The 26,876-nt window shown below is 47.7% G+C and overlaps 2 protein-coding genes and 1 long non-coding RNA gene across 3 annotated transcripts in view; 1 reads left to right on the plus strand and 2 right to left on the minus strand.

Annotated features, from left to right (window-relative positions):
- The window catches only part of MAN2C1 (mannosidase alpha class 2C member 1), a 33,755-nt gene extending 27,191 nt beyond the window's left edge, over nucleotides 1-6,564 (plus strand). The window contains exons 21-26 of the mRNA XM_083398874.1: nucleotides 1,496-1,639; nucleotides 2,274-2,383; nucleotides 3,441-3,520; nucleotides 3,863-4,008; nucleotides 5,430-5,533; nucleotides 6,104-6,564. Coding sequence (XP_083255000.1) covers nucleotides 1,496-1,639; nucleotides 2,274-2,383; nucleotides 3,441-3,520; nucleotides 3,863-4,008; nucleotides 5,430-5,533; nucleotides 6,104-6,233 — 714 coding nt within the window. The 3' untranslated portion in view covers nucleotides 6,234-6,564. The remainder of the gene's footprint in view (nucleotides 1-1,495; nucleotides 1,640-2,273; nucleotides 2,384-3,440; nucleotides 3,521-3,862; nucleotides 4,009-5,429; nucleotides 5,534-6,103) is intronic.
- Nucleotides 6,565-9,935: 3,371 nt separating this feature from the next.
- On the minus strand, nucleotides 9,936-26,351 carry NEIL1 (nei like DNA glycosylase 1). Its single transcript, XM_083398915.1, has 11 exons — nucleotides 26,107-26,351; nucleotides 24,952-25,651; nucleotides 22,787-23,298; nucleotides 21,527-21,646; nucleotides 18,875-18,938; nucleotides 15,853-15,952; nucleotides 14,826-14,950; nucleotides 13,963-13,990; nucleotides 12,190-12,251; nucleotides 10,313-10,795; nucleotides 9,936-9,954 (listed from the first exon to the last, which is right to left on the minus strand). Exons 3-10 carry the CDS (start codon nucleotides 23,260-23,262, stop codon nucleotides 10,484-10,486), a joined length of 1,287 nt encoding a protein of 428 aa, XP_083255041.1. The 5' UTR covers nucleotides 23,263-23,298; nucleotides 24,952-25,651; nucleotides 26,107-26,351; the 3' UTR covers nucleotides 9,936-9,954; nucleotides 10,313-10,483.
- Nucleotides 12,495-13,946, minus strand: LOC310657840. The gene is made up of 3 exons (XR_014501962.1): nucleotides 13,723-13,946; nucleotides 12,895-13,242; nucleotides 12,495-12,534 (listed from the first exon to the last, which is right to left on the minus strand). It is a non-coding gene; the product is annotated as an uncharacterized lncRNA (long non-coding RNA).
- Nucleotides 26,352-26,876: the final 525 nt, after the last annotated feature.

Raw genomic sequence — 26,876 nt, forward strand, 5'->3', positions numbered from 1 at the left:
TCCAGCAGCCAGGCTCCTCTTAGGTTCTTGAAGCAGAATTTTACTGCATTTTAGTGTTAGTGTGTTTGGCTCTGTGATACTCCTTTTGAACATTGCATCATTAGGAACTTTGCTTGCCCCACCCCACCCCACCCCAACCTGTCATTTCAGTGAACTCCTTTGCGTTCTAAAAGCAAGGAAGGATTGGACCCTGATTAATAAAATACACACGAGGCTTGACCAGCAAGACTCAGGGAGGAAGGGCCAATAATAATCTGTTCCCCCCTTGGCCCAGGTCATTTTATTCACAAAAGAACCTTTTGTGGGAATCCCACAAAAGAACCAATCAGATTTCCTCTGAGCATTTCAAAAAACCCCATGTGGGACAAAGTCAGATTAGAAGAAATCCTTTTAACTACAAAGAAACTATTTCCTACTTGAGCATGCATATGTGGTTAAGCTAAATAAACAGGAACCAAGGAGAAATGCATTTAGTCACAAACTCTGTTCCTGGTCCTTAAGATCTATCTAAAGATTAACAAAAGCTACATCAAAGCTACCTTCTATCTTTATGGCTCAGGATGCCTGGTGAAGCAACCAGTCTGTGTTTTAGAATGCTTTAGGCATAGAAAATGGACAGTAGAGAAGATGGGCAGAGATGCAGAGTCTTTGGGGATTTAATCAGAAATTATTGTCAATGACTCAGACCCAGTCAATGCAATGCTTTCATTGCGGACACAATGGCTTGCTCCATGTTTTCATAATTCCTCATAGCAATCCCACCTGACCCCCACAAACTCTACCCTAGTCTGGTTTCACTTTCCTTTGCTGTTTGGGACAGGCCTGGAAAAAGGAGGACTCATCAGCTTTTAGTAGGTTGTGTAGATGTTATGACACTTCCTGGTGACCTGGAAGTTCCTAGAGCAGGGGAGCCTCCAAATAAACTTGGAGAATGTATTTTATGTGTAAGTAAGTAAGTACCGTATTTTTCGCTCTATAGGACGCACTTTTCCCCCTCCAAAAATTAAGGGGAAATGTGTCTGTGTCCTATGGAGTGAATGCAGGCTTCTTGGCTTCAGCGATAGCAACACGAAGCCTCCGAAGCGCAGAGGGAGAACTCCCCCCGTGCTCTGGAGGCTTGCAGATAGCCGCCTGAAGCCTGGAGAGCGAGAGGGGTCGGTGCACACCAATCCCTCTTGCTCTCCAGGCTTCGCTTCGCTGGAGAGGCGCTGCACAGTTTTCCCTCTCTGCGCAGCGCCCCTGCGCAGCGGGAGGAGAAATGGAAGGGGCTGTGTTTCTCCTGCTGCTTCGCTGAAGGGGTGCTGAGCAGAGAGGGGGAGAAATTTTTTCCCCCTGTTCTCCCCCTCCTATGGTCCGGTGCGTCCTATAGAGTGGAAAATACAGTAAGTAAGTAAGTAAGTAAGTAAATAAATAAATAACTTTGAGATTGGGGGCAGGGCGGAGAACAAGGCACCTTTTCTCCTCTGATATGCTACACGTCTTGCTGGATCCACAGGTGGACTGGAATGAGGCTCATAAGTTCCTCAAGGTGGAATTCCCTGCCAAGGTCCGGAGCCCCAACGCCACATATGAGATACAGTTTGGCCACCTTCAGAGGCCAACGCACTGGAACACCTCTTGGGACTGGGCTCGGTTTGAGGTGAGAATCTGCCCACAGGCTCCTGGCCAAGATAGGTATTGCTGGGTGGCTGTCAACCTTTCTGTTTATCAACTGTCTACGCCGGTGGTTCCCAAAGATTTTTGGGCCACCGCCCCCTTGGCTCCATAAATTCAGAAGAGTTTTCAGCAGGCGTTTCAAAGTTGGCACAGGAGGCACCTGCTAAATCTTTCATGGCAAGGAGTTCTTAGAGGACCAGGCCAATGGCACCAAAGGCTCTGTTTCCTGCTGTTGCCAAATGATGCTCTTGCAGGTGAACTCTGTGATCAAACTGGGACAGAAGGGTTCAGGCAATCCCTAAGTTACCTGGACCTAAGTTGTTCAGGGCTTGGGAAGACCCTTGAACTGGGCGAAAGGACTGTGAACTCAGGCCTGGCACTGAAAACACAATCCCTGGGCTGAGCATATGCTCAGAGGCACCTTGTTCCTTAAGTATGTGTATGTATGTCCACCCTCCCCAGTGCTTTAAAAAACAACAACAACATGGTTCTGGTTAATATACCTTAGGAATTCTAGTTTTAAAAACACAGGAGACCCTGCAAGCCTGAAGTTTGCTTATAACTGCCCTGGATTATGATGCTTGTCCTAATATCAGCTTGGTTATTCTTTTTCCAAGGTGTGGAGCCACAAGTGGATGGACCTATCTGAGCATGGCTTTGGGGTGGCCCTGCTGAACGACTCCAAATATGGCTGCTCCGTCCGGGGCAACGTGATGAGCCTTTCCCTGTGAGTTTTGGCAGGCAGGCAGGAAAAGATTTCTGGCGGGATGGCTTGAGGTCTTTGGTATTCCAGAATTTTGCTGTGTTTTCCTGGCACTTTGGAAGGGAGCTTGCAGATGCCTTGTGTATCTTAGCTCACATCTAATGTTTGCCTGTTTGGCTACGTCAGGAATGGAGTAACAGAAGTGAGTCTGGGAATGGCCATGTTGATGGGACTGCACAGTCAAAAACACAAGCGTCCCGTGCAAAGCTCAGAACAGATAAAAAGAAAGAACTTAAGTCAGGCAGCGCAGAGTTAAACCATGGAACTTAGATGGCTTTAAAAGAAGATTAAAAGTAAAGGTAAAGGTACCCCTGCCCGTACAGGCCAGTCTTGACAGACTCTAGGGTTGTGCGCCCATCTCACTCAAAGAGGCCGGGGGCCAGCGCTGTCCAGAGACACTTCCGGGTCACGTGGCCAGTGTGACATCGCTGCTCTGGCGAGCCAGAGCCGCACACGGAAATGCCGTTTACCTTCCCGCTAGTAAGCGGTCCCTATTTATCTACTTGCACCCGGGAGTGCTTTCGAACTGCTAGGTTGGCAGGCGCTGGGACCGAACAACGGGAGTGCACCCCGCCGCGGGGATTCGAACCGCCGACCTTTCGATCGGCAAGCCCTAGGCGCTGAGGCTTTTACCCACAGCGCCACCCGCGTCCCTTACAAAAGAAGATTGGGCAGTATCATTTATTATTCCTCTGATACTTGTTTAGAAAACCCAGTTAAAAGTCCTTTTTTCTGAAAAAAAAGAGAATTAGATAAATTCACGAAGGAGAGGGCAATCGATGGCTGCTAGCCTCAATGGCTACACCCTCTCCATGTTCAGCAAGGTTCTGAATATCAGTTGCTGGAAACCACAGGAGGGCAGAGAGCTCTTGTGTTCGAATCCTACTTGTGGATTTCCTTTCGGTGCATCTGGTCGACCACTGTGGGAACAGGGCGTTGGACTAGACGGGCAATTGGCTTGGTCCAGCAGGCCAATTCTTACCTTCTTGTATAGTAATATATCATTTTCATCTGCATGAAGGTTAAGAGCACCAAAGTCACCTGACGCCACAGCAGATATTGGGAGCCATCAGTTTACATATGCAGTGATGCCTCATGCAGGTAAGAAGAGTTTGGATTTGGATTTCGTATCCCGCTTTATCACTACCCGAAGGAGTCTCAAAGCGGCTAGCATTCTCCTTTCCCTTCCTCCCCCACAACAAACACTCTGTGAGGTGAGTGGGGCTGAGAGACTTCAGAGAAGTGTGACTAGCCCAAGGTCACCCAGCAGCTGCATGTGGAGGAGTGGGGAAGCGAACCCGGTTCCCCAGATTACGAGTCTACCGCTCTTAACCACTACACCACACTGGCTAAGTGGAGCTTTTTGAAGCAACTGAACAGCCATGGCGGTGAGGTGACTGTCCCTTTCTTGCCTCTGATGGCAAAGTGCTGTCTTCTGAACAGGTTCATTCCAGGAGGCTGAGGTGATCCGTCAGGCATACAATTTGAATTTCCCTCTTCACAAGGTGCCGTGCGTCTCAGGGCAGCACCCAGCTTGGAGCGCCTTCTCTGTGCAATCCCCAGCTGTTGTCCTGGAAGCAATAAAACAGGTACGGGGCCCAAGAGAGGATGAGAAGCCACAAAGTGACTTTTCTCGATGGCTACTAGTCACAAGGGAAGCTCAGCTCTAACTCCACGATCACAGGCAGCAGTGCTTCTGTATACCAGCTGCTGGAAACAAGAGGAGAGAATTCTTGTGCTTGGGTCCTGTTTACAGGATTCCCACGAGGGGCATCGGGTTGAGCCCTAGATGGGCCCTTGGCCTAATCCAGCAGGACTCTTCTAATGATGAGCACAGCATGAGATGGTAGGCAGAGCTGCATTGCCCAGGTGCCCTCCCTTGCAGTATGCTAGGGGTGGGGAGCCACAAGCCTGAGAGCAAAATGTGGCCCTTCAAATCTCTCTGGCCCTTGGAGTTGAAAATATCAATAACAAAGAAACCAGAGTCATATCTCCTTGGATTGATAGATGAAGAGATACCAGGGGGGGGGAAGAATTTTTCTATATGCAAGTACAGCGGCTAGAATAGGGATTGCTGCTAGGTGGAAGTCACAAACTATACCCACAAAGGAGGAATTGTAAACTAAATGAATATTTAATTTTGGCAAAATTAACTGCTGTAATAAGAAATCAGTCGAATCAAAAATTTTAAAAGGAGTGGAAACGTTTTGATGAATATGTTGCTGGGGAAAAAGATACGCTACTATGCCTAGATTAAAATGTGAAGTACTGGAAGGAAGAAAAATTAGTAAGGAAAGATAATAAAAATATATAGATGATTTGGGAAGATTGTAGAATGCAAAGATTGCTCTAAATTGTATAATGTGGAGGAAATCGAGTGGGGGCGGAGGGAAGTGGGAGGAAGGAGAAAAGAATATTATGGTGGATTGAGGAAATAGAAATGTAAATGTATGGGGGGATGGGGAGGAAATGGTTTGGCTTTGGTACATCTGTATTGTAATGTAATACAGTGGTACCTTGGGATGCGAACGGGATCCGTTCCGGAGCCCCATTCGTATCCCGAACGGAACATAAGAGGCGACAGTGCGTCTGCGTGTGCGGTGTTCCGCCACTTCCATGCATGCGCGTGACGTCATTTTGAGCGTCTGCGCATGCGCGAGTGGTAACGCGCTCTGTTACTTCCCGGTCGCCGCGGAGCGCAACTCGAAAATACTTATCCTGAAGCGTATTTATCCTGAGGTATGACTGTATGTGAAAACCAAAAGAAGAAGAAGAAGAAAGGAAAAAAATATCTCTGGCCCTTGGGAATTTCTCCAAGCTGTGCCCCACTAGCCATGCCCCTTGGCACCCTTGCCCTTGGCTTTTGTGATGGAAGAAAGGTGGGGTACAAATACAGTAAATGGTCAGCCATAACCAGTGGACCACAAGGAGAGAGGAGGGATTGCACAGAGCATTGTGCTGACTACGTGCTGATTATGGGATGCTTGTCTGTTTCCTTCCCTCCTTTCAGGCTGAGGACATGCCAGGTGTGCTGGTGATCAGGCTGTACGAGTCGCACGGCAGTACTGTGGTCACCTGGCTCCAGACGTGTCTCCCAGTCCAAGAGGCCATCCTGTAAGTGTGTAAATGTAAACACCACAAGTGGTTTGAGGCTCTTGCAGGCTGCTGCTGTTTTCAGGTGGAGTTCAATCACATCCTGGCATTCCGTTAAAGTTTATTTGGCACCCCTGGCAAATAAATACACTTCCCCCCAAAAAAAATTTGGATTTTTTTGTACAGTGGTACCTCGGGTTAAGAACTTAATTCGTTCTGGAGGTCCGTTCTTAACCTGAAAAGGTACCACTTTAGCTAATGGGGCCTCCCGCTGCCGCCGCCACGCAATTTCTGTTCTCATCCTAAAGCAAAGTTCTTAACTTGAGGTACTATTTCTGGGTTAGCAGAGTCTGTAACCTGAAGCGTCTGTAACCCGAGGTACCACCGTAATAAAGAAAGCGGAGGGGAAGCGTACTGGAAAGTATGAGATAATACTTGTTGGTCACAATGCTGTCTAACCTCCCAGCAAACAAATCTGAACGGATGCTTAGTGAGTAGCCGATCTCATCTCGCCTCCCGAATCAGGATGAGTGCCCAGTGAATGGGTTGTCCGGACTGTGCTCAAAGAGTTTCACTCTTCTCCTTTCTTAGGTGCGACCTCCTAGAGCGGCCTGATCCAAGCAAGTGTGTGCCACTGGAGGAGCGTGGCCTGCAACTCTCCTTTACACCTTTCCAAATACAAAGTGTCCTGCTGACTTTGAAACAACCAAGCAGCAGCTGAACGTCTGGAGCACAAACTGCAAGCTTGGGCCTGAAGCTGTGGCAGACACGGGTGGACTTGAAAGATCCGCACCATTCTACTGCTTCTTCTTCTTTTATATAAATTTTTATTATTTTCCTTTAAACAGCTTTCAGCAATACATTGATCAACATAAAAACCCTTTTTGCTCTGCCAAGCTTACAAATTCCCTCCTTCCCTTGAACCGGTATCCCGTATCAAATCCAATTGTGCAATCTACTATATGTCTACATTGTAGGATTTACTTCAATCCTGCTAGTGTCTTCAAATTTTTACAATTATCATAAATAAATTTACTCCAGTCTCTTTGGAATTTCTGATCGTCCTGGTCTCAGATCATGCAGGTCAGTTTGGCCAATTCAGCAAAGTCCATCATCTTCGCCTGCCACTCCTTTAGGGGCCATGCTAATCTTCTCTGTATCGTTCCGATTTTAGTATACGTGCTGCCAAAGCAAGCACATCCGTGCCATTCTTTTATTTCTTTTAACTAGAGCACTAGAGTTTTGCCAACCTGTGGCAAGTGCAAAACAGCTGCTGTGCGATGCCGCCAATGCAAAATGGCGGGCTGGGATGGCACTAGTGGCCTACTTTAACCAGTGAACTTCTATTTCCTGGGATGACCTACCTATTCAAAGTCTAAATCGTAACTGTGATTCCTGCATTGCAGGGGGTTAGACTAGATGACCCTCGGGTCCCCTTCTAACACTACAGTTTTACGATTCTATGAAATCTACACCTGGGATTCTTACAACTTCATTGACTTTGTGGCAGAGTGGGCAGCTTCTGTGTTACTATTGATAAACAACTGGGAAGTTGGAAGCTTTTGCTTATCTGCTGTGAATCATCCTGTTTCTGCTCAAACCTCCTTTTTAAAGGGGGTAAAGGTAAAGGGACCCCTGACCATTAGGTCCAGTCGTGGCTGACTCTGGGGTTGCGGCGCTCATCTCGCTTTATTGGCCGAGGGAGCTGGTGTACAGCTTCCAGGTCATGTGGCCAGCATGACTAAGCCACTTATGGCGAAGCAGAGCAGTGCACAGAAACACTGTTTACCTTCCCGCCGGAGTGGTACCTATTTATCTACTTGCACTTTGATGTGCTTTCGAACTGCTAGGTAGGCAGGAGCGGGGACCGAGCAACGGGAGCTCACCCCATCGTGGGGATTCGAACCGCCAACCTTCTGATCAGCAAGTCCTAGGCTCCGAGGTTTAACCCACAGTGCCACCCGTGTCCCACTTTAAAGGGGATACGGCAATGCTTTTCTTTTAGAAAAAAAAGCTGCTGGTACTGTGTACCCTCAAGAATCCCCAGAAAGAAGGGCTGGGCTATGGTTATAGGCAGAGAAATAGCTGTGGTGGGGAGGGAGGGAAATACTCTTCCGCGTTCCAGGTTAACATCTACATGGCAGCTCAGGCCTCTCCTTGTCATTCCCTTTGGAACATGTGGTAGGACTCTCTTTGACGTGGGGAGGTGTGTCCTCAGTCCTTGACAGCCCTTGTGCCAAAGGGGCTCGGAAGGACGGTCCTTGCCCCCACCCACAGGTGGTGACTTTACTTACCATCACCCATCTGCACACAGCGGGAGACCATCTCTGCCTTGCCAGCAGGAGCTCCCAATGTTTAAAGATTGTGAGCTGGAATCAATGAGCAGCGTGGGGCACAAGAACTTAGGACTTTTTCTTGACAATTGTCTCTTCATAACACCACACCCTACGACACCATCATTTCTAGAAAAAAAATCTTTATTTGCACCAAAAAGCACTGTAAGAATATAATCAAAGGAGAGATAGAAATATAATCACCAAGGGTAGAAAGTATTTGACTGAGTAACTGTTAAAATGCACGTCTCTTTCAAATCTAGGAGGTAATGTAGCAGTGGATCAAATCCCACTACCTCTAGATATCTTACTGATCAGCTGAAGTGTTGGCCTGAATTATCCATGTAGTTCTTGAGCCCCAGAGAATATTCCTGTCAGAATAAGGCTGAGAAGGAAATACTGCAACCGTTTCAGCAGCTGAGCTCTGCTCTTGTGCTCCTGATCCAAAGGCCAATCTAGACATGATGTTAAATGTGTCAGTGGTGTTGTTTTTAATGCAAGTAGTATGAAGGTGTCATTTGCTCTGGGGGAAACTGGAACGGCTTAAACTTCATTCCCGCTGCAGTCCCCTGCTAGTTGCATTGAACAACCTGCACCTTAAATGCACAGGTGTATACCAGGCCCTCACTCTGTTCAGGAGGTAGAACCCCTGACATCTCTTTTCAGGAAGCAACAGGGCAAGACTCATTTCACCTAAAATTGCAGCGCCAAGAGTCCAGGTCTCGGAAGAGCTGGAGCTAATGCCATCAGCTTGTGGATTCTTCTTGCGGATTATACAACAGTGCAATTATACCCAAAACCAAGCAAAAACGATCTGCTGATGAGTTGCGCTAGATTTCCCCTACCAGAAGCCCCTGCAACAGCTCCCAGACTGGAGGAGGCTGAGCTATGTCATTCCTCTGTTGTGAATATACAGTTGAACCTCAACTTACCACCGCCTCTTCTCACGGTCGTTCCAAGTCGTGACTGCGGCAAACCCGGAAGTAACCAGCGGGTTGGCTGCCATTCGCACATGCGCAGGAGCAGCAATCGCTGTTCATGCATGTGCAGAAGTGGGCAATCGCCGCCTGCACACAACGGCGCCTCTCCCAGCGACCTGTTTCGAACTCTGGACAGACCTCCAGAACGGATTATGGTCGCAAACAGAGGTTCCATTGTATTATGAGAACCCTCTCTTTAACACAAGTTTCGACACCCAGAGCAGAAAGATCTCCTCCAGCGGTGGCATACGCGAAGCCTACTCGCTGTTTGGAATCGGGGCTGAGACCGTGGCCTGAATCTACAGTGGCATTTCCAGAAAGCAAATCAGTGTATAAAAGGCCTCATAGTAGCTCTGCTATATGTTCCTAGCAGGACTTGAAAAAGCACCTAAGTGACAAAGCAGATAATTCCCACAGTGTTGCCTGTTGCCAGGCCAGGATCCAGAAACCAACATAAGGCAGCTATGTGAGCATCGTCCAGGAGTTTATACCCCCTTTTGCCTCAGCAGCACATGGCTGAGAAAGGGAGGAGGATGTTCCCCATCAGGAATGTTACTGTGCCTTCACCTGCCTGGGTCTTGTGGAAACCACAGCAGTACCTGAAAAGGAATAGCAGTTAGTTAGATGGCTTGCAGGCCAGACATGTGGGTGTTCAGGGAGTGGGAACCTGCAGTCCCATACAAACTTAAGAACCCCCCTGCTGGATCATGCCAATGACTCATCTAGTCCAGCATCCTGGTCTCACAGTGGCCAACCAGAAGCCCCAATGGGAAACCCACAAACAAGCTGAGCACAAGAGCCTTATAGTGGTTTCCAGCAACTGGTATTCAGAAGCCTTGCTGCCTCTGGCCATGGAGGCAGAGCAGAGCCATCTTGCACAAATTCTCCTCTATGAATTTGTCCAATCCTCTTTTAAAGCTGCCATCTAGGTCGGTGCCCATCACTGCCTCCTGTGGGAGTGAGTTCCATAGTTCCAACTCTGCGCTGCCCAGTGCCCATCAGGCATTGCAAATGGGCGGGAATGATGGTCGCTGGCACCCAGCAAGGTCTAGGCCAGTGGTTACCAAACCTTTGGGGGCCCCACTCCGCCCGCCCACCCAGTTCCATAGAACCATCCCAGTGCTGTACCCTGCCCGTAAGGGCCAGTCTTGCCAGACTCTAGGGTTGTGCGCCCATCTCACTCAAGAGGCCGGGGGCCAGCGCTGTCTGCAGACACTTCCGGGTCACGTGGCCAGCGTGACATCGCTGCTCTGGCGAGCCAGAGCTGCACACGGAAACGCCGTTTACCTTCCCGCTATAAAGCGGTCCGTATTTATCTACTTGCACTTAGGGGTGCTTTCGAACTGCTAGGTTGGCAGGCGCTGGGACCGAACAACGGGAGCGCACCCCGCCGCGGGGATTCGAACCACCGACCTTTCAATCGGCAAGCCCTAGGTGCTGAGGCTTTTACCCACAGCGCCACCCGCGTCCCTACCCCAGTGCTGTACCCCACCCTATAAAAAGCATTATTCAAAAGAGTGGTTTGCCCAACCTACTAAGGAAGATGATAACACAGTGCAGTTCAACTTGGTAACCATTAGTTGTACGTTTCTTAAAAATCCAATATAAATTATTTGATTCAGCAAAACTGATGAATTTGATCCAGTGATAGCAGCTTTTCAAAATCCAATAATCATTTCCACCTTCTGTGCCCCGCTTCCAAACTCTGAAGCCAGATCACATCTCTTCTTACCCCTAGTTTTCCGGGTTGATCCTCGCCTCTTTTGGGATTCAGCCACAGAATCTGGTGCTGGAGATTGCTGCAAGGCAGAAACCTTTCTCCGAGTTCTGGCATTTGGTACCTTGGCTTCCTTAACCATAGTGTGGTCCTCTGTTTTGGGGACAATTCTCTTCCCTTTCTTCCTTCCAGACTTCCTTGTTCCCACAACATCTTTCTGAGGACTACTGGCCACAGTCTCCAGTTTTGTGACCTAGGAGAGACAAAGCAGAGCTGAATTTCACCTCCACAATTCAAGTGTGCACCTGTGAGATAGAATAATGGAACTGTAGAGGTTGAAGGTCTCAAACCCCACAATGCAGGAATCACAGAGACAGACGGAGATAAACAAAGAACGATGGGGGAAACTCATTCTTTGAATTCCTCTCTTGCTTCCCTGTGGAATGCGAGGGCAGGCAAAGGCACTATAAAAAGTGAGGTTGGGAGAAACTGGATTAATAAAATGAAATTTAACATCAAACTGGAACTGCATGTGTGAGGCGAATGGAATGGAAAGAGGAGGAAGGAATACAGAACGAAACCACCACCGTGCTCTGCTATTTTTCAAAGGAAACTACGACAATTTGGAATGTAATCTAACTGGAAAGATAATGGACAATATTTTTTTCAGCTGAAAGGAGGAAAGGAGTCTGCCAGCTGCAAGGTCAGAGGTTTTCCTATTAATCATTTGCAGTTTGGAATCAGAGCGCTCTCCCTAGGCTGAAAAAAAATGGCGAGGACAGTTTATTTGTTAGAACAGAGGGGTCTCTAACAAACTCTTGAATCACAGGACAAAGTGACACAGAGGCTTTTGGAAAACTGTGAGACAACTGCTTCCCCCGAGTCATGAGGGGAAATATCAACAGTTGGAAGACTGATGAACACAACACTATATATGCTTGGGACAATATCATGGGAAAATTACTACATGTAGGAAAGAACAATGATTACAGACTGAGTACCTCACTTAACACCAATTGAAACCAAAAGATTGTAGTTGTTGTATAAGGGATTACTATCTTGAAGGGAATGTAATTGAAATTATTAAGATTTTGGAACGTAGAAAATTTAAAAAAAACCAAAGAGGAACCCTTACAATGTGAGGAAGTCACTTTACCTGAATTGTCTAATTTAGTATATAAATACAGTGGTGCCCCGCAAGACGAATGCCTCGCAAGACGGAAAACCCGCTAGATGAAAGGGTTTTCCGTTTTGGAGGTGCTTCGCAGAAGAATTTCCTATGGGCTTGCTTCGCAAGACGAAAATGTCTTGCGAGTTCCTGTGATTTTTTTTCGCTCCCCACCCCCTTTTTCTAAGGCACTAAGCTGCTAATAGCCTTTTAGCAGCTAATCCGCTAATCCCTTAAGCCTTTAATAGCCGCTAATAGCGCTAATCCGCTAATGGGGTTGCTTCGCAAGACGAAAAAAACGCTAGACGAAGAGACTCACAGAACGGATTCTTTTCGTCTTGCGAGGCACCACTGTAATTGGTTTTAATAACTGTTTTAATTGGATAAATGTGGCATTGTTATAATGAGGCTGTTATTGGAACAATATTGGAAAATCAATTAAAAAATTATATATATTTTTTTTAAATGAGCTGCCTTACCTTGGAGCTTGAGGTATCAGGATCAGGTTTTACCTGCAACCGTCTCTTGCGTGGCTTTCCTCCTGCAAAACAAAGCAGAAGGTGCAGTCCCAGTTTTGCCAGCATTATCTTAAAATGTCTCTGTTGCATCCAAAATCATAGAAGAGGAGAGAAAGCTGCCTCATTTGCCGACTGGTAGCGGCTCTCTGGTGTCTTAAGCACAGAGATGAGTCTATGCATATCTGATCCTTCTACCTAGAGAGACCTGGGATTGAACCTGTGACCTTCTGCATTCAAATTAAGGGCCCTGCAACTCAGCTATGCTTCTTCCAAAGATCCTTAGTGCAGTTTGGGGTTTGTAGTCAACTAAGTAAAGAGTAGGGACGCGGGTGGCACTGTGGGTTAAACCACAGAGCCTAAGACTTGCTGATCAGAAGGTCGAAGGTTCGAATCCCCGCAACGGGGTGAGCTCCCGTTGCTCGGTCCTTGCTCCTGCCAACCTAGCAGTTTGAAAGCACGTCAAGTGCAAGTAGATAAATAGGTACCACTCCGGTGGGAAGGTAAACAGCGTTTCCATGTGCTGCTCTGGTTTGCCAGAAGCGGCTTAGTCATGCTGGCCACATGACCCGGAAGCTGCACGCCGGCTCCCTTGGCCAATAAAGCGAGATGAGCGCCACAACCTCAGAGTCATCCGTGACTGTACCTAATGGTCAGGGGTCCCTTTACCTAAGTAGAGAGTAGACCCATAAAAACTAACAACCCTATGTTAGTCATGCCTATGTTTCACCACTGGTGGTGTAGTTGGTTAGAGTGTCATACTAGGGCTTGGGAGACCAGAGTTCGAATCCACCACTTTGTCCACCACCACTGGGTTTGTAGTGGTTTGGGGCAGTCATTCACTTCCAGCCTAAACTGGATTGTAGGGATTAACTTAGATGGGGGGTGGGGAGCCATGTAAGTCACCTTGAGCTGCACGGAGAAGATGGGATATCAATACAACAAATATTAACAGCAATGTGTCTACTCTGAGTAGCACCTCCACAACCTACCACTTTTTGCCTTTGAGCAACCAACCTTGCCAACAAAGGTCCGTATAGTAAAAAGCTATGGTTTTCCCAGTAGTGATGTATGGAAGTGAGAGCTGGACCATAAAGAAGGCTGATCGCCGAAGAATTGACGCTTTTGAATTATGGTGCTGGAGGAAACGCCTGAGAGTCTCATGGACTGCAAGAAGATCAAACCTCTCCATTCTGAAGGAAATCAGCCCTGAGTGCTCACTGGAAGGACAGATCCTGAAGCTGAGACTTCAATACTTTGGCCTCCTCATGAGAAGAGAAGACTCCCTGGAAAAGACCCTGATGTTGGGAAAGATGGAGGGCACAAGGAGAAGGGGACGACAGAGGACGAGATGGTTGGACAGTGTTCTCGAAGCTACCAGCATGAGTTTGACTAAACTGCGGGAGGCGATGGAAGACAGGAGGGCCTGGTGTGCTCTGGTCCAGGGGGTCATGAAGAGGCGGACACGACTGAACGACTAAACAACAACAAACCAACCTACATCTCCCAATCAAGCGCTGTAGAAGTTGGCCTTGTTTTGTAGGCACATCAGGGTATATTAAGCTGAAAGAATTTCTCAAGGAAGAGCAAGGATTCTCCCTGTTTAAAAGCCTAAATCTTTACTTAACAAGCAGTGTGAGAGGCTGGATCAAAAACTATTTGCTCCCTTCACAACCCAATGTATTGGTATCCAGGAGAAATCACTGACAGGCGATCCAAGGTCCCCCTGATACTCACCTTTTGGGGCCATCGGTCCAGGATTGCCCTGCAAGGGAAGAAGATGGCCCAGAATGTAATCAGTACAAAAAACAAAAACCTCATCTTGAGTTTTGGTGCTGGGAACATAAGATACAAACAAATAGGTAAAGGGACCCCTGACCATTAGGTCCAGTCGTGACCGACTCTGGGGTTGTGGCGCTCATCTCGCTTTATTGGCTGAGGGAGCCGGCGTACAGCTTCCGGGTCATGTGGCCAGCATGACTAAGCCGCTTCTGGCGAACCAGAGCAGCGCATGGAAACGCCATTTACCTTCCCACCAGGGCAGTACCTATTTATCTACAGTGGTACCTCAGGTTAAGTACTTAATTCGTTCCAGAGGTCCGTTCTTAACCTGAAACTGTTCTTAACCTGAAGCACCACTTTAGCTAATGGGGCCTCCTGCAGCTGCTGCACCGCCAGAGCATGATTTCTGTTCTCATCCTGAAGCAAAGTCCTTAACCCGAGGTGCTATTCCTGGGCTAGCGGAGTCTGTAACTTGAAGCGTATATAACCTGAAGTGTATGTAACCCGAGGTACCACTGTACTTGCACTTGGACGTGCTTTCAAACTGCTAGGTTGGCAGGAGCAGGGACCGAGCAACAGGAGCTCACCCCTTCGCGAGGATTCAAACCGCCGACCTTCTGATCGGCAAGCCCTAGGCTCTGTGGTTTAACCCTCAGGTTATTTCACGCTGTTTTCCAGATGCCAAGATTTACAGACCATGACATTTTGAAATGCTCACAGAGGGCCACCTGTTCTCCAACCTTGAAGGAAGAGGGGCCAGCACACTGCAGGACCCGACCCCCAGGAAAGCAACTGGTGTCCTTCCCTCAGGCTCCTACCTGGAACCAGACGGTCCTGCCGTTGGCATCGCGCAGGGTCTGCATGCCTGGGACGAAATAGCACTGAGTCCACTCCAGGAACATGCTGTAATCAGACGTCCTAACGGGATCATAGCCTTTGCCACCTATTGGGAAGAAGGCAAGGAGAAATGTCAATGCAGAACTGCGTTCCCACCCTATCAAGCTGTACACAGTAACCCTGTACAGTAGTATCTTGGTTTAAGACTGTAATCCGGTCTTAAAACAAAGCGGACCTAAAACAAGGTGTGCTTTGCCATAGAAAGAAATTGAAAACGGATTTATCCGTTCTAGACAATGAAAAACACCCCCTTAAACAGCAATTTAACACGAATTTTACTGTCTAACAAGACCATTGATCCATAAAATGAAGGCAATAATCAATGTTACTGTACCATAAAATAAATAAGACAGAATTGTAGATGAAAAGAATTAACATTTATTTCTTTTCTTACGTGCACCGATGATAGTCATTGTTTGGATGGGGGGCTTTTATCCATTTCTGCAGTCACACCACAATCAACCAGTAGCTGAACTGGGTTCCGCACAGTCACAAAAGCAAGTCACAAGCCACAGTCACAGTCAAAAAACCGAAAAAGCCAGGCATACCAAAACGCAAAAAAATAGCAAAAAACAAATCCTCCAAATATCATCTCTGTGTTGCACCCAGAGCACTCATTTCTGGGTTGCAATTTGGACTTAGTCCAAAACGGACTTATAATAGACTGGACTTTAGTCAAGGTACCACTAGTACCTATTTACTTGGGAGGAGAAGCAACAAGTTGAAGGGTAGCAAAGTTTGCCTCCACCCCTCCTCGAATTTCACTCCAACCTTGCAAATCCACTTAGATGCTTTTTTAAAAAAATCAAGCAGTGTGTATAAATTTTATGAAATAAAAATCCACCCATCCATCCCCCTCAAACCTACACACTTTTGCAGCTCTTGAATGATACACAGAATATGGGGGGGGGGGTGGTCATTTTGGGTTGTCCTCAACCTGGTCCTTACCCAGATTCACAACCTCCATGGGCACCAGGTGACAGAGCTCCAGTAGGTCAGGGTTCTCCTGTTTTGGCTTCACCTTTTTTCTAGAGGTTAGTCCAGGTGCCTGCAAGGGGAAGGCCAGCAGTCAAGGAAGGCCGAGCAAAGAGGACCCAACTCAGGTGCTTCCCATACAGCCAAAGACTATGATGGACTACATGGAATTGGCAGAAATGACTGGCAGAATCAGAGACCAGGGAGAAGAGACGGTGGAAGAAGACTGGAAGAAATTTAAAGACTATTTACAGAAATATTATAAGATTAATGAATGTTAGAATGACATCGGATTGAACGTAAAAGGTTATTAGCAACAAAGTGGTGAAGGAGTATAGAAAATTCGAAGGTTAAAAGGTGTAAAATTAAAAGGCTTAATATATTAAGATATTAAGAAAGACCAAGATATATTAAGATATTAAGATTAAGATAAAGATTAAGTTAAGATAGAGGGAAGGGATTTGCTGATTAAATATATGAACTGGAATACAGTGAGGGGAGGTGTGGGGAAGTCTGGGAAATAAGTAAACGCAAGGAATATTATGATAATGGAATTGTTTTTATTTGTGGTTTTTTTTTGTTTTTTGTGTTGTTGTTTTTGTCGTTTTGTATTTTTGTATTTTTCTGTTGTTTTTTCTTTTTATGTAAAAACCTTAATAAAAATATTATTTAAAAAAGACTAATGTGCTAAAAGTAAAACTCAGTGGGAGTGCTGGGAAGCAGCGCTCCCTCCATTGGTGCTGCTGTGGCACGTCAGTACCATCAGGCTTCCTCTCCCCCCAGCTGTCCCCTGGAGCCAGGCATCCCACCAGGCGACCTCAGAAGGGCAGACAGGAAGCAGAAGGCTCATGTCATCAGCTTTGCTGGAGGCCCAGCTCCATCGGGCACCTCCTGCCCCTGAACTGTGCCAGTCGCTCATGAGAAGAACTACAGTGGTACCTCTGCTTGCGAACGGGATCTGTTCTGGAGGCCCGTTCGCAACATGAAAAAAGCGCAACCTAAAGCGCCGTATCTGCGCATGCGTGAGCGGCGAAACCCAGAAGTAACCCTTTCCGGTACTTCCGGGTCGCCGTGGGACGTAACCTGAAAGAACGTAACATGAAGCAAACGTAACATGAGGTATGACTGTACTGTTTAGAAATTGGTGTCTGAGTTTGGGTTTTGATTTTCCTCTTCCCTCCTTGTTCCTTTTCCCTTGTGTGTGTGTGTTTTAGATTGTAAGCTGCTCTGGGAGCCTTTTTGACTGAGGAGCCTGGCACAAGCGGCTCTGAATAAGTAAATAAAAAAAAGAGAAGCTATTCTCGTGAGTAAGCTGAATGCGTGAGTGAGGCTACGCCAAGTAGCTTTGCCCCACATCCCCACACCTTGCATGCCAGATAGTCTGGCCCCCTCATGTCCATGGAAACATCTGCAGAGATGCAGCCAAGGTTTCCACAATGTTTTGAGCCTTGCATGATCACAATTCCAGGTGGTATCACTATGCACACAAAGGGTTTCTCCCTGCAAGCATGCACACTGAAGAAGGGCGTGGGAACATGCGCACAGCCTGCTAGACCAGGCCAATGGCGGATATAGTCCAGCATCCTGTTCTCACTGCGGCCAACCAGATGCCTCTGGGAAACCCGCAAGCAGAACCTGAACACAAGGCCCCTCTCCCTGAACTCCTGTGGCTTACAGCCACTGGTATCTAGAATTAACAGTAGCCTTCAATAGCTCTCTCTTTATCTAATCCTCTTTCAAAGCCATCTAGGAGACAGTTTCATAATTCAACTATGCACCATGTGAAAAAGTACTTTATATTAACTGTCCCAAATCAGTTTCGTTGGATGTCCATGAATTCTAGTGTTACAAGAAATGGAGAAAAATGTTTCTATGCTCATTACAGTCATTCTGGACTCACAGCTGTCGATGGAGGCGCAGGTCAATTCTGTGCCCAGGGCAGCTGTCTACCAGCTCCACCTGGTACGCAGGCTAAGACCCTACCTGCCCGCAGACTGTCTCGCCAGAGTGGTGCATGCTCTGGTTATCTCCCGCTTGGACTATGCAATGTGCTCTATGTGGGGCTACCTTTGAAGGTGACCTGGAAACTGCAATTAATCCAGAATGCGGCAGCTAGACTGGTGACTGGGAGCGGCCACTGAGACCACATAACTACGGTCTTGAAAGACCTACATTGGCTCCCAGTATGTTTCCGAGCACATCTCAAAGTGTTGGTGCTGACCTTTAAAGCCCTAAATGGCCTCAGCCCAGAATACCTGAAGGAGCATCTCCACCCCATCGTTCAGCCCGGACACTGAGGTCCAGCGCCGAGGGCCTTCTGGTGGTTCCCTCGCTACGAGAAGCCAAGTTACAGGGAACCAGGCAGAGGGCCTTCTCGGTAGTGGCACCCACCCTGTGGAACGCCCTCCCACCAGATGAAGGCAGCCCTGTTTAGGGAAGCTTTTAATGTTTAATAGGTTTTTGTATTTTAGTGTTCTGTTGGAAGCCGCCCAGAGTGGCTGGGGAAACCCAACCAGATGGGTGGGGCATAAATAAATTATTATTATTATTATTATTATTATTATTCCCCATGCTGTGCTTAATTTTATAAATGTCTTATCTTGTTGCCTCTTCCTTGCCTTTTCTCTAAACTAAAAAGTCCCAAACATTGCGAACGTCATTCGTAGGAGTGTCACTCCACCCCCACCCCACCCCCAATCATTTTGGCCCCCCTTTTCTGAATCTTACCCAACTCTACAACATCCTTTTGGAGGTGCGGCTCCCAGTTCCCCAGCCATTGGCTGAGGCAGCTGGAACCGATAGGAGCTGTGGTCCAGTGACACCCAAAGACCTAAAAGCAGAAGGACAGTGACCTCTTCCACATGATGGAATGAGAAAGGTTGAGTAACAGAGCAAGAAAACTCCCTCCTTGCAAATAGGAAGCCTGTAGTCAGGAAGCAGGGTGCTAACTGGACCTGCGGTCTGATCCAGCGGTCTCCTGCTCGCGTCCTCTCACCTGTTCCTGGGGCTTCAGGTCCTCCAGAACAGTCCGTGCCTTCTCAAAGGGAGGGATTTTCAACCTGGAAGAGGCCACAGGAATGATTTCAAATGACTGCCAAAGAGTTGGAATGGTGAAATTTCAGTGACACTGTGCAAATTTCATAAAATTTGATTTTTAAAAAGCCTCAAAAACGGTTTACAAGAAAAATACAACAATGAAGTTACCAATAAGAATTAACAATTTAAGACTTGCGAAAAGTCTTAATAAACTAAAAACAGGTTAAATTTTGCATTATACGCTGCCTACCTGAGCACAACCCACCCAAGACAGCTCACGATATCAAACACAACGTAATTAACAACCGTTAAAGTAAGCCCCAATTGCAGCAATTTTTCAAAAAGCACTTTTCAAAAGGCTAGTGAAAAACATGACACGACAGCAATGTCAGAACTCAAAAACTCTCCCTTTGAGGACAGCTCCTTAAAAGGCCTTGATGGTTAAAGAAAAGGGATGGTATCCACAATATACAAAATACTACTCCAAAATCCCACAAACGCCCTAGACACAATCAAAAAACAATGGGAGAATGACATAGGCTATGAGATTCACCCCACTCAATGGACCAGAATGTGGTCTAAACCCCCCTTTAAATCCATATCAACGAAAAGAAAAGAACTCACTCTGAAACTCACCTACAGGTGGTACCTAACACCAAGGAAACTAGCGCTAATATGCCCAGGAACCTCACCAAAATGCTGGAGAGGGTGCACCTCCACAGGCACATACCTCCACATGTGGTGGGAGTGCTCCAAAATCCAACTATTCTGGACAACAGCCACATGAGAAATATGTAAAATAACTAAGCAAGTATTAGACATCACCCCAATATTGGCCCTACTAAACATCTTCCAAGACAACAATGCCCATTTACACCACAAAGAATTCATAACCCACCTACTTTCAGCAGCCAGAAACACCATAACCAGACACTGGAGAGACCTGTCAGGAGTAAGCATGGACCAATGGTACCAAATAGTATGGGAAACAGCCCTACTAGAAATATTAACCAATAAACTGAAACTGACACGGGGACAAACAGAAGAAGACGCCTTCACCCCGGTATGGCTCCCCTTCATCACATACACAGCCCAACAGGACAATGACAATAATCCACCAACAGCATACAAATCAATATGGCTAACCTGATCCAAAACACCCACCCACCCCACTCACACACGAAAACAAAGATCACCACAGCCAATCACAAACAAACAACCACACCCATGGCCAACCCCAACCTCTCTCACCACCAAAGGATCACAAGTGAACAGCACAAGCAACGCTGACACCAAACCCTGCATACATTAAGCATAATAGAAACATCTCCACCCAACCCCAACCCCACCCATCTTCCCTCCCTCCAACCCCCTTTTTTCCCCCTCTCCCCCTAATGTCTCAACAAATGAAACGGATTTGTAAAAATGTTACATGGAAAAAATACGAGAGACATTACACTTACTTCTGTAAAACAAGAAAATCTTTAATAAAAATAAATAAATACATAAAAGAATATCTGCTTCAATTTTGCAGCATAGAGGTCATGTGCAGCTTCACGGGGACGGAGTTGCACAAGGAGGAGGACACCACAGAAGAGGAGTCATCGCTTGTGCCCACGATTACAGACGTTTCCAGGACCAGAGCGACCTGGGCAGGAATGTTCCCAGCCTGAACAGTTATGGACCACAGGTATGAAGTTTACGGCATGTAATGCCTTAAGAGAGAATATTATGAAAATGATATACAGGTGGTACATGACACCAGTCAAGCTTGCAAAAATCTATCATTTGCCCGATAATAAATGTTGGAAATGTAAAGAAACTGAAGGTACATTCTTTCACCTTTGGTGGACGTGCCCAAGGATTAAGGCTTTTTGGGAGATGATATATAATGAAATGAAAAAGGTATTTAAATATACCTTCCTGAAGAAACCAGAGGCCTTTCTCCTGGGCATGGTTGGCCAATTGGTGCTAAAGAAGGACAGAACTTTCTTTATGTATGCCACAACAGCAGCAAGAGTACTCATTGCAAAGTATTGGAAGACACAAGAATTACCCACTCTGGAAGAATGGCAGATGAAGGTGATGGACTATATGGAATTGGCGGAAATGACCAGCAGAATCCGAGACCAGGGAGAAGAGTTGGTGGAAGAAGATTGGAAGAAATTTAAAGACTATTTACAGAAATATTGCAAAATTAATGAATGTTAGAATGATGTTGGATTGAGGTTAAGGGGTTTTTAGCAATAATGTTATGAAAGAATATGCAAAAATGGAATGTTAACAGGTGAAAAGTTAAAGCTATAATATGTTAAGACCAAGATAAGGATAAAAGTAAAGAGGGAAAGGATTTGCTGAACAAATAAATTGAATTGGAATACAAAGAGGGGAGGTGTGGAGAGGTCCGGGAAACAAGCAAATGCAAGATATGTTATGAAAAATTGAATTGTTTTTAATTGGTTTTCTTTTATTATTTTTGTATTTTTCTTTTTTTGTGTGTGTGATGTTATGGAAAACCTTAATAAAATATTATTTTAAAAAAAAAGGGAATGTTCCCAGCCTGGCAGACTCTGCTCCTCCGGGCACAAGCGAGAGTCAGACACCTGCTCACCTGTACAGAATCTCAGCCCGGAGATAATTGCCAACACCGTTGAAAAACTTCTGGTTTAGCAGAGCCTCACAGATGGGCTTGTCAAAAGCCTTGTCCGAGAGGTTCCTCAGCACATTTTCCCTGCAACAGAGGAGGGCTTGTTAAAAGGGCTGCTTAGCATCAGTCTTTTTTATCCCAAGGGCCACAGTCACTCATCACAACCTACCGGGGGGTTGGGGGCAAAGGGGGGCAAAAGTGGCCTGGCAAGCAAGAGGCGTTATCCCAGTTCAAGGGCACATTCCAGCCTGGCCAAAGGTCTCAAAGAGGTTGCTGAGAAGGGAAGCCTAGCGAGAGGGGCATGATTTGACAAGAGTCCCAAGGACCAGGTGAAGAGGGGGCTGCATTTGGTGTGAGGCCCCCCAAGCCCTGGGCTTAACAGGAGTCTAAAGCTTTGCACAAACGCATGCTGGAGACTAAATGGCAGTGTGACATAGTGGTTAGAGTGTTGGAGACCAGGGTTCAAATCGTCACTCAGCTATGAAGCTTGCTGGGTGACCCTGGGCCAGAATAACAGCTATGGGGACAGAAGCAGTATGAAGTAAAGCCTGTTTTCCACATAGGCAAAGAGCCTTCACAGCGAGGCCTAAGGGCTAAATCAGAGCCATTCATTTCCCCAGCCAATCACCAGTCAGAGCCTGCTGTTTCCCACACCAATCAAATCGAATCTATCTGATCCAGGCCCCACCTAGAAATATGGAGATCTTTTATATACAAATATATTTTAATCCTATTACTATTTCATTGCGTGTGTTTTTTTTAAAATAACCACAGGTTTGTTCCGTCCCCCCCAATGTTTTCAGCTGCTCCTATTTTATCTGTTTTTATCGAGTTCCTGTTGGGGAAAAGGTGGGGTATAAATAAATAAAGTCAGAATAAGGCCATCTCCCATTTTTGAAGGGTCTTTTCTTTTCCCAAGATGTCAGGAGGAAGCCAGTTGCTTTCATAAATGAATGAGGGGGGCAGGCGAGAATTCTACCACTGAACCACCAATAATTTTCTCAAGTCAATAAAAAATAAATTAAAAAATAAATAAATGAATGAGTGTGGCTGTGACGAAAGGGGCAGCAGAGGAGGTGGGAAATTCACCCAAATTGAGGGGCCAAAACAACTTTACCAGCCCCAGATATTATGCCACTTGGGGGGGGGGGGCGGGGGACACTGTTTGCTGCTCCGCCTCAGGTGGCAAAGCGCCTTGGGCCAGCCGGTATGGGCGATCCTCACCTGAACTTCTCATACTCCAGCATCACACAGGGCCCTCGGTCCACCTGCCAGGAACTGCTCACCTCCCACCGGCCAAATCGGCGGAAGTCCACGAAGCAGAGGGCACGGGGCGGGCTTCCTCGGGTGTAGAAGCGCAGGTGCGCATGCTTTGGCATCTCGGACACGGGGACAAATTTGAAGTTGCCAGACATACCAAAACGGAAGATGATATCCATTGGCTCTTGAGCTGCCTGCTTTCCTCGGGCTGCGGACGCCCGCCTTTTGGAAGGAGCGGGGCTCTCCTGTTTGAGTGGCGTGAGGGTGAGTTTCAGTTCCTTGCCCCTCGACACGGCCGAGATCAGGTACCTGTCGCTCTCAAAGGGCACCTCTGGATTCTTGCTCACTTCTGACTTCTCCACTTTACCTGAGAAAACGAGACCCCTGCACTCCTCGTTGATGTACCGGCTGTTTAGGAACAATTCTGGACCTTCCGGCATCCTAAAGACGTGGAGGAGCTGAGATAGGAGACACGGCTGAAGGAGCAAGAGGGAAAAGGTGAGTTTTAAAAATGTTTCTTAAAGAGAAGGGTGGAGAGCCTCACACCTGGGGTCCCAATGCAGCCCTCCAGGTATCTGTATACAGTGGTAAAGGTAAAGGTACCCCTGCCAATACGGGCCAGTCTTGACAGACTCTAGGGTTGTGCGCCCATCTCACTCAAAGAGGCCGGGGGCCAGTGCTGTCCGAAGACACTTCCGGGTCACGTGGCCAGCGTGACATCGCTGCTCTGGCGAGCCAGAGCCGCACACAGAAACGCCGTTTACCTTCCCGCTAGTAAGCGGTCCCTATTTATCTACTTGCCCCCAGGGGTGCTTTCGAACTGCTAGGTTGGCAGGCGCTGGGACCGAACAGCGGGAGCGCACCCCGCTGCGGGGATTCGAACCGCCGACCTTACGATTGGCAAGTCCTAGGTGCTGAGGCTTTAACACCACAGCGCCACCCGCGTCCTGTATACAGTGGTACCTCGGGTTAAGTACTTAATTCGTTCCGGAGGTCCGTTCTTAACCTGAAACTGTTCTTAACCTGAAGCACCACTTTAGCTAATGGGGCCTCCCGCTGCTGCTGCGCAGCTGGAGCACAATTTCTGTTCTCATCCTGAAGCAAAGTTCTTAACCTGAGGTACTATTTCTGGGTTAGCGGAGTCTGTAACCTGAAGCGTATGTAACCTGAAGCGTCTGTAACCCGAGGTACCACTGTATGGCCCACAGGACTCTTCCCAGGCCAGAGTCCTCACTGGCCCCACTTTGCACCCTCCAGGAGTGCTTTTACCTGGCTGAAATGTGTCCTTCAATTCTCCTGCTTGCCTAGAATGTGTAGAGACTTGCCCTGCTGCACCAAAGCAAAAGGAAAGCTGTTGCTCCACCCACTTCTGCCTCTGGCCCCGCCCACCACTGGCATGCACACCCCCCCAAAGGCTGAGAAGGGAATGTGGCCCCCACAGGCCCAGACAGAGGGAGTGGGGGCCATATGGGGCACTTGATTCCAAAGGGTCAGCATATTTATATTTTCCATGTTGTCTTTATATGCAGATACGGTTCAAGCCTTGAAATAATGTTATTTGTCAGCATAACTTTTGTGAAAATTAGTTATACACTTACTTATAAGACTTATCCCCAGGGTAAAAAAAAGGGGGGGGGCACATTATCTACCTGCCTGGCTCTGCAAGGCCCTGGGCTGGAAAAGGTTCCCTGGCCCTGATCCAAACAGGTGAGATTCCAAGGTGATAGAAGAATAACGAACATCCATTAAAATATGCAGTTATAAAACAGCGAAAAGTAAACAAATGCAAACAGGAAGTCAGAGATTGAAGTCGCAGAAGGGAAGAAACAGTAAACCATTAAAGGACTGAAATCAGAGGTTGGAAATGGAGGTCTAGCAGAGATGACAGGCGGTAGGCGGGGGTCTGGGAAGGGGCCACTCAGCCATCAGTCTCACCTGGGGCTGCTGGCTGCCTCTCAGTCTGGGCATTAAGCAAAGAAGGAGGAAACCAAACACAGCACATGGAGCTCCTCGGAGAAAAAAGCGGGATAGAAACGCAGTAAATAAATGAAATTAATTGAGGAAATGGCCAGCATAGAAATGCGGTATAGAACTCTGGAGGGGTTCTGCAAAAAAAGAGATCCACTTACGGTGATGCGTTGCCTGGGAGGACCCTGGAGAATTCTGTGCTGTTTGGTGGTTTTTTAAAAATCTTCTGTACCACCAACAGGGACGCCCAGGTCTCCCTCTCCACGGGTCGCGGCGTCTATTTGGGCTTTCCTTGAGTCCTCTGCCGTTGCCAACTTTCAATAAAATCTTAAAAATAAACCTATAACGCGTGGACAGGAGATGGCAGCGCCGGAGATGGCTTCCAGGAGGAGCGCAGGGAAAGGCGCTCTGCGTATGCCCAGAGGCTACCTTCGCGGCTTCTCCTCGAACCAGCCCGAACGGCTGGTTGCGTAACCGCAGCGCCGAGCCAGTTCCACGGGCGCAGCGCCCGGGCGCTTTGAGCCGCCTCTCCCTTTCCCTCCGAGGGCGCAGCTGCCTGGAGCCCGGCTCCGACCCACGAGGGAATCCGCGCAAGAAGCGCCCCTCGGCAGGCGGAGAGGCGCGTCGCTTGTCCCTTGTCGCGCGGAGGCTGCGCTTGCAAGTCTCGGAGGGGAGGGCGCGCGCGCTTCCACGCCCACGCAGGGGAGGATCCGTGCCAGGACAGAATCCGATTAGAGCTGGGGCGCGCCCGGCTCTGATCTCGAATTTGCGTGCCCTCCGGTGGTGTTGGACTACGCCTCCCATCATCCCTGACGCTGGTCCTGGTTGCTAGGGATGATGGGAGTTGTAGTCCAGCAACACCTGGGGTAAGCTATGGTTTTCCTGGTAGTGATGTATGGAAGTGAGAGCTGGACCATAAAGAAGGCTGATCGCCGAAGAATTGATGTTTTTGAATTATGGTGTTGGAGGAGACTCTTGAGAGTCCCATGGACTGCAAGAAGATCAAACCTATCCATTCTGAAGAAAATCAGCCCTGAGTGCTCACTGGAAGGACAGATCCTGAAGCTGAGGCTCCAGTACTTTGGCCACCTCATGAGAAGAGAAGACTCCCTGGAAAAGACCCTGATGTTGGGAAAGACGGAGGGCACAAGGAGAAGGGGACGACAGAGGACGAGATGGTTGGATAGTGTTCTCGAAGCTACCAGCATGAGATTGACCAAACTCCGGGAGGCAGTGGAAGATAGGAGTGCCTGACGTGCTCTGGTCCATGGAGTCACGAAGAGGCGGACATGACTAAACAACAACAACAACAACACCTGGGGGTACCCAAGTTCGAGGAAAGCTGGGGAAACTTCTTCATCCTGCAGAGTCTATGGAACTCGCTGCCACTGGAGGTGTGCGGTGGCGGCGTGAAAAGATCAGACAAGGTCACGGAGGAGAAGGCAATAGAAGGCTACTAGCCAAAAGGGCAACCCTTTGCTTCCCAGTACCAGTTGCTGGGAACCACTGGAGGGGAGAGGGCTGCCCGTGTGCTCAGCTCCTGGTGGTGGGCTTCCCATCGTGGGCGCCTGGTTGGCCATGGTTAAGAGCAGGCGGGGCCCGATCCAGAAGATAAGTTAGGCACCGATTCTGACTGGGTCCTTGTTCTTCTAATCCCCTGCTTGGAGGGAGAGGGGAAACCAATGGCCCCTTAAATTGTTCTGATATTTTGAACTTACTGTAACCTGCCTTGCGACCATATGGTGGATAAGAAATCCCATTATTATTATTAACCATAGCCTGGCGTTGGAGCCTCACCTTTGCCCACAGAAGGCCCCCCGTTTTAACCCTGAGCATCTGGGGGGGGGGGCTAGGAAGAACAATGCAGCCACCCTCTGAAACCCTGGAGAGCCACAGCCACACAGTGTCAATGGTACGAGTGGACCAACCCTGACTCCATTTAAGGCAACTTCCTTTGCTCCTACTTGTTTCTTACTGCGAGCCAATCATCCTCATTGAGCCAAATGTGTACCATCCATTCACAAGTAGCAGGTATCTTCTTTTTGTAAACCACTTTGAGGTTTTTTTTACAATCAAGTGTAAGAAA

The sequence above is a fragment of the Podarcis tiliguerta genome, assembly GCF_965153285.1.
Source record: "Podarcis tiliguerta genome assembly, chromosome: 9".
Lineage (NCBI taxonomy): Eukaryota > Metazoa > Chordata > Lepidosauria > Squamata > Lacertidae > Podarcis > Podarcis tiliguerta.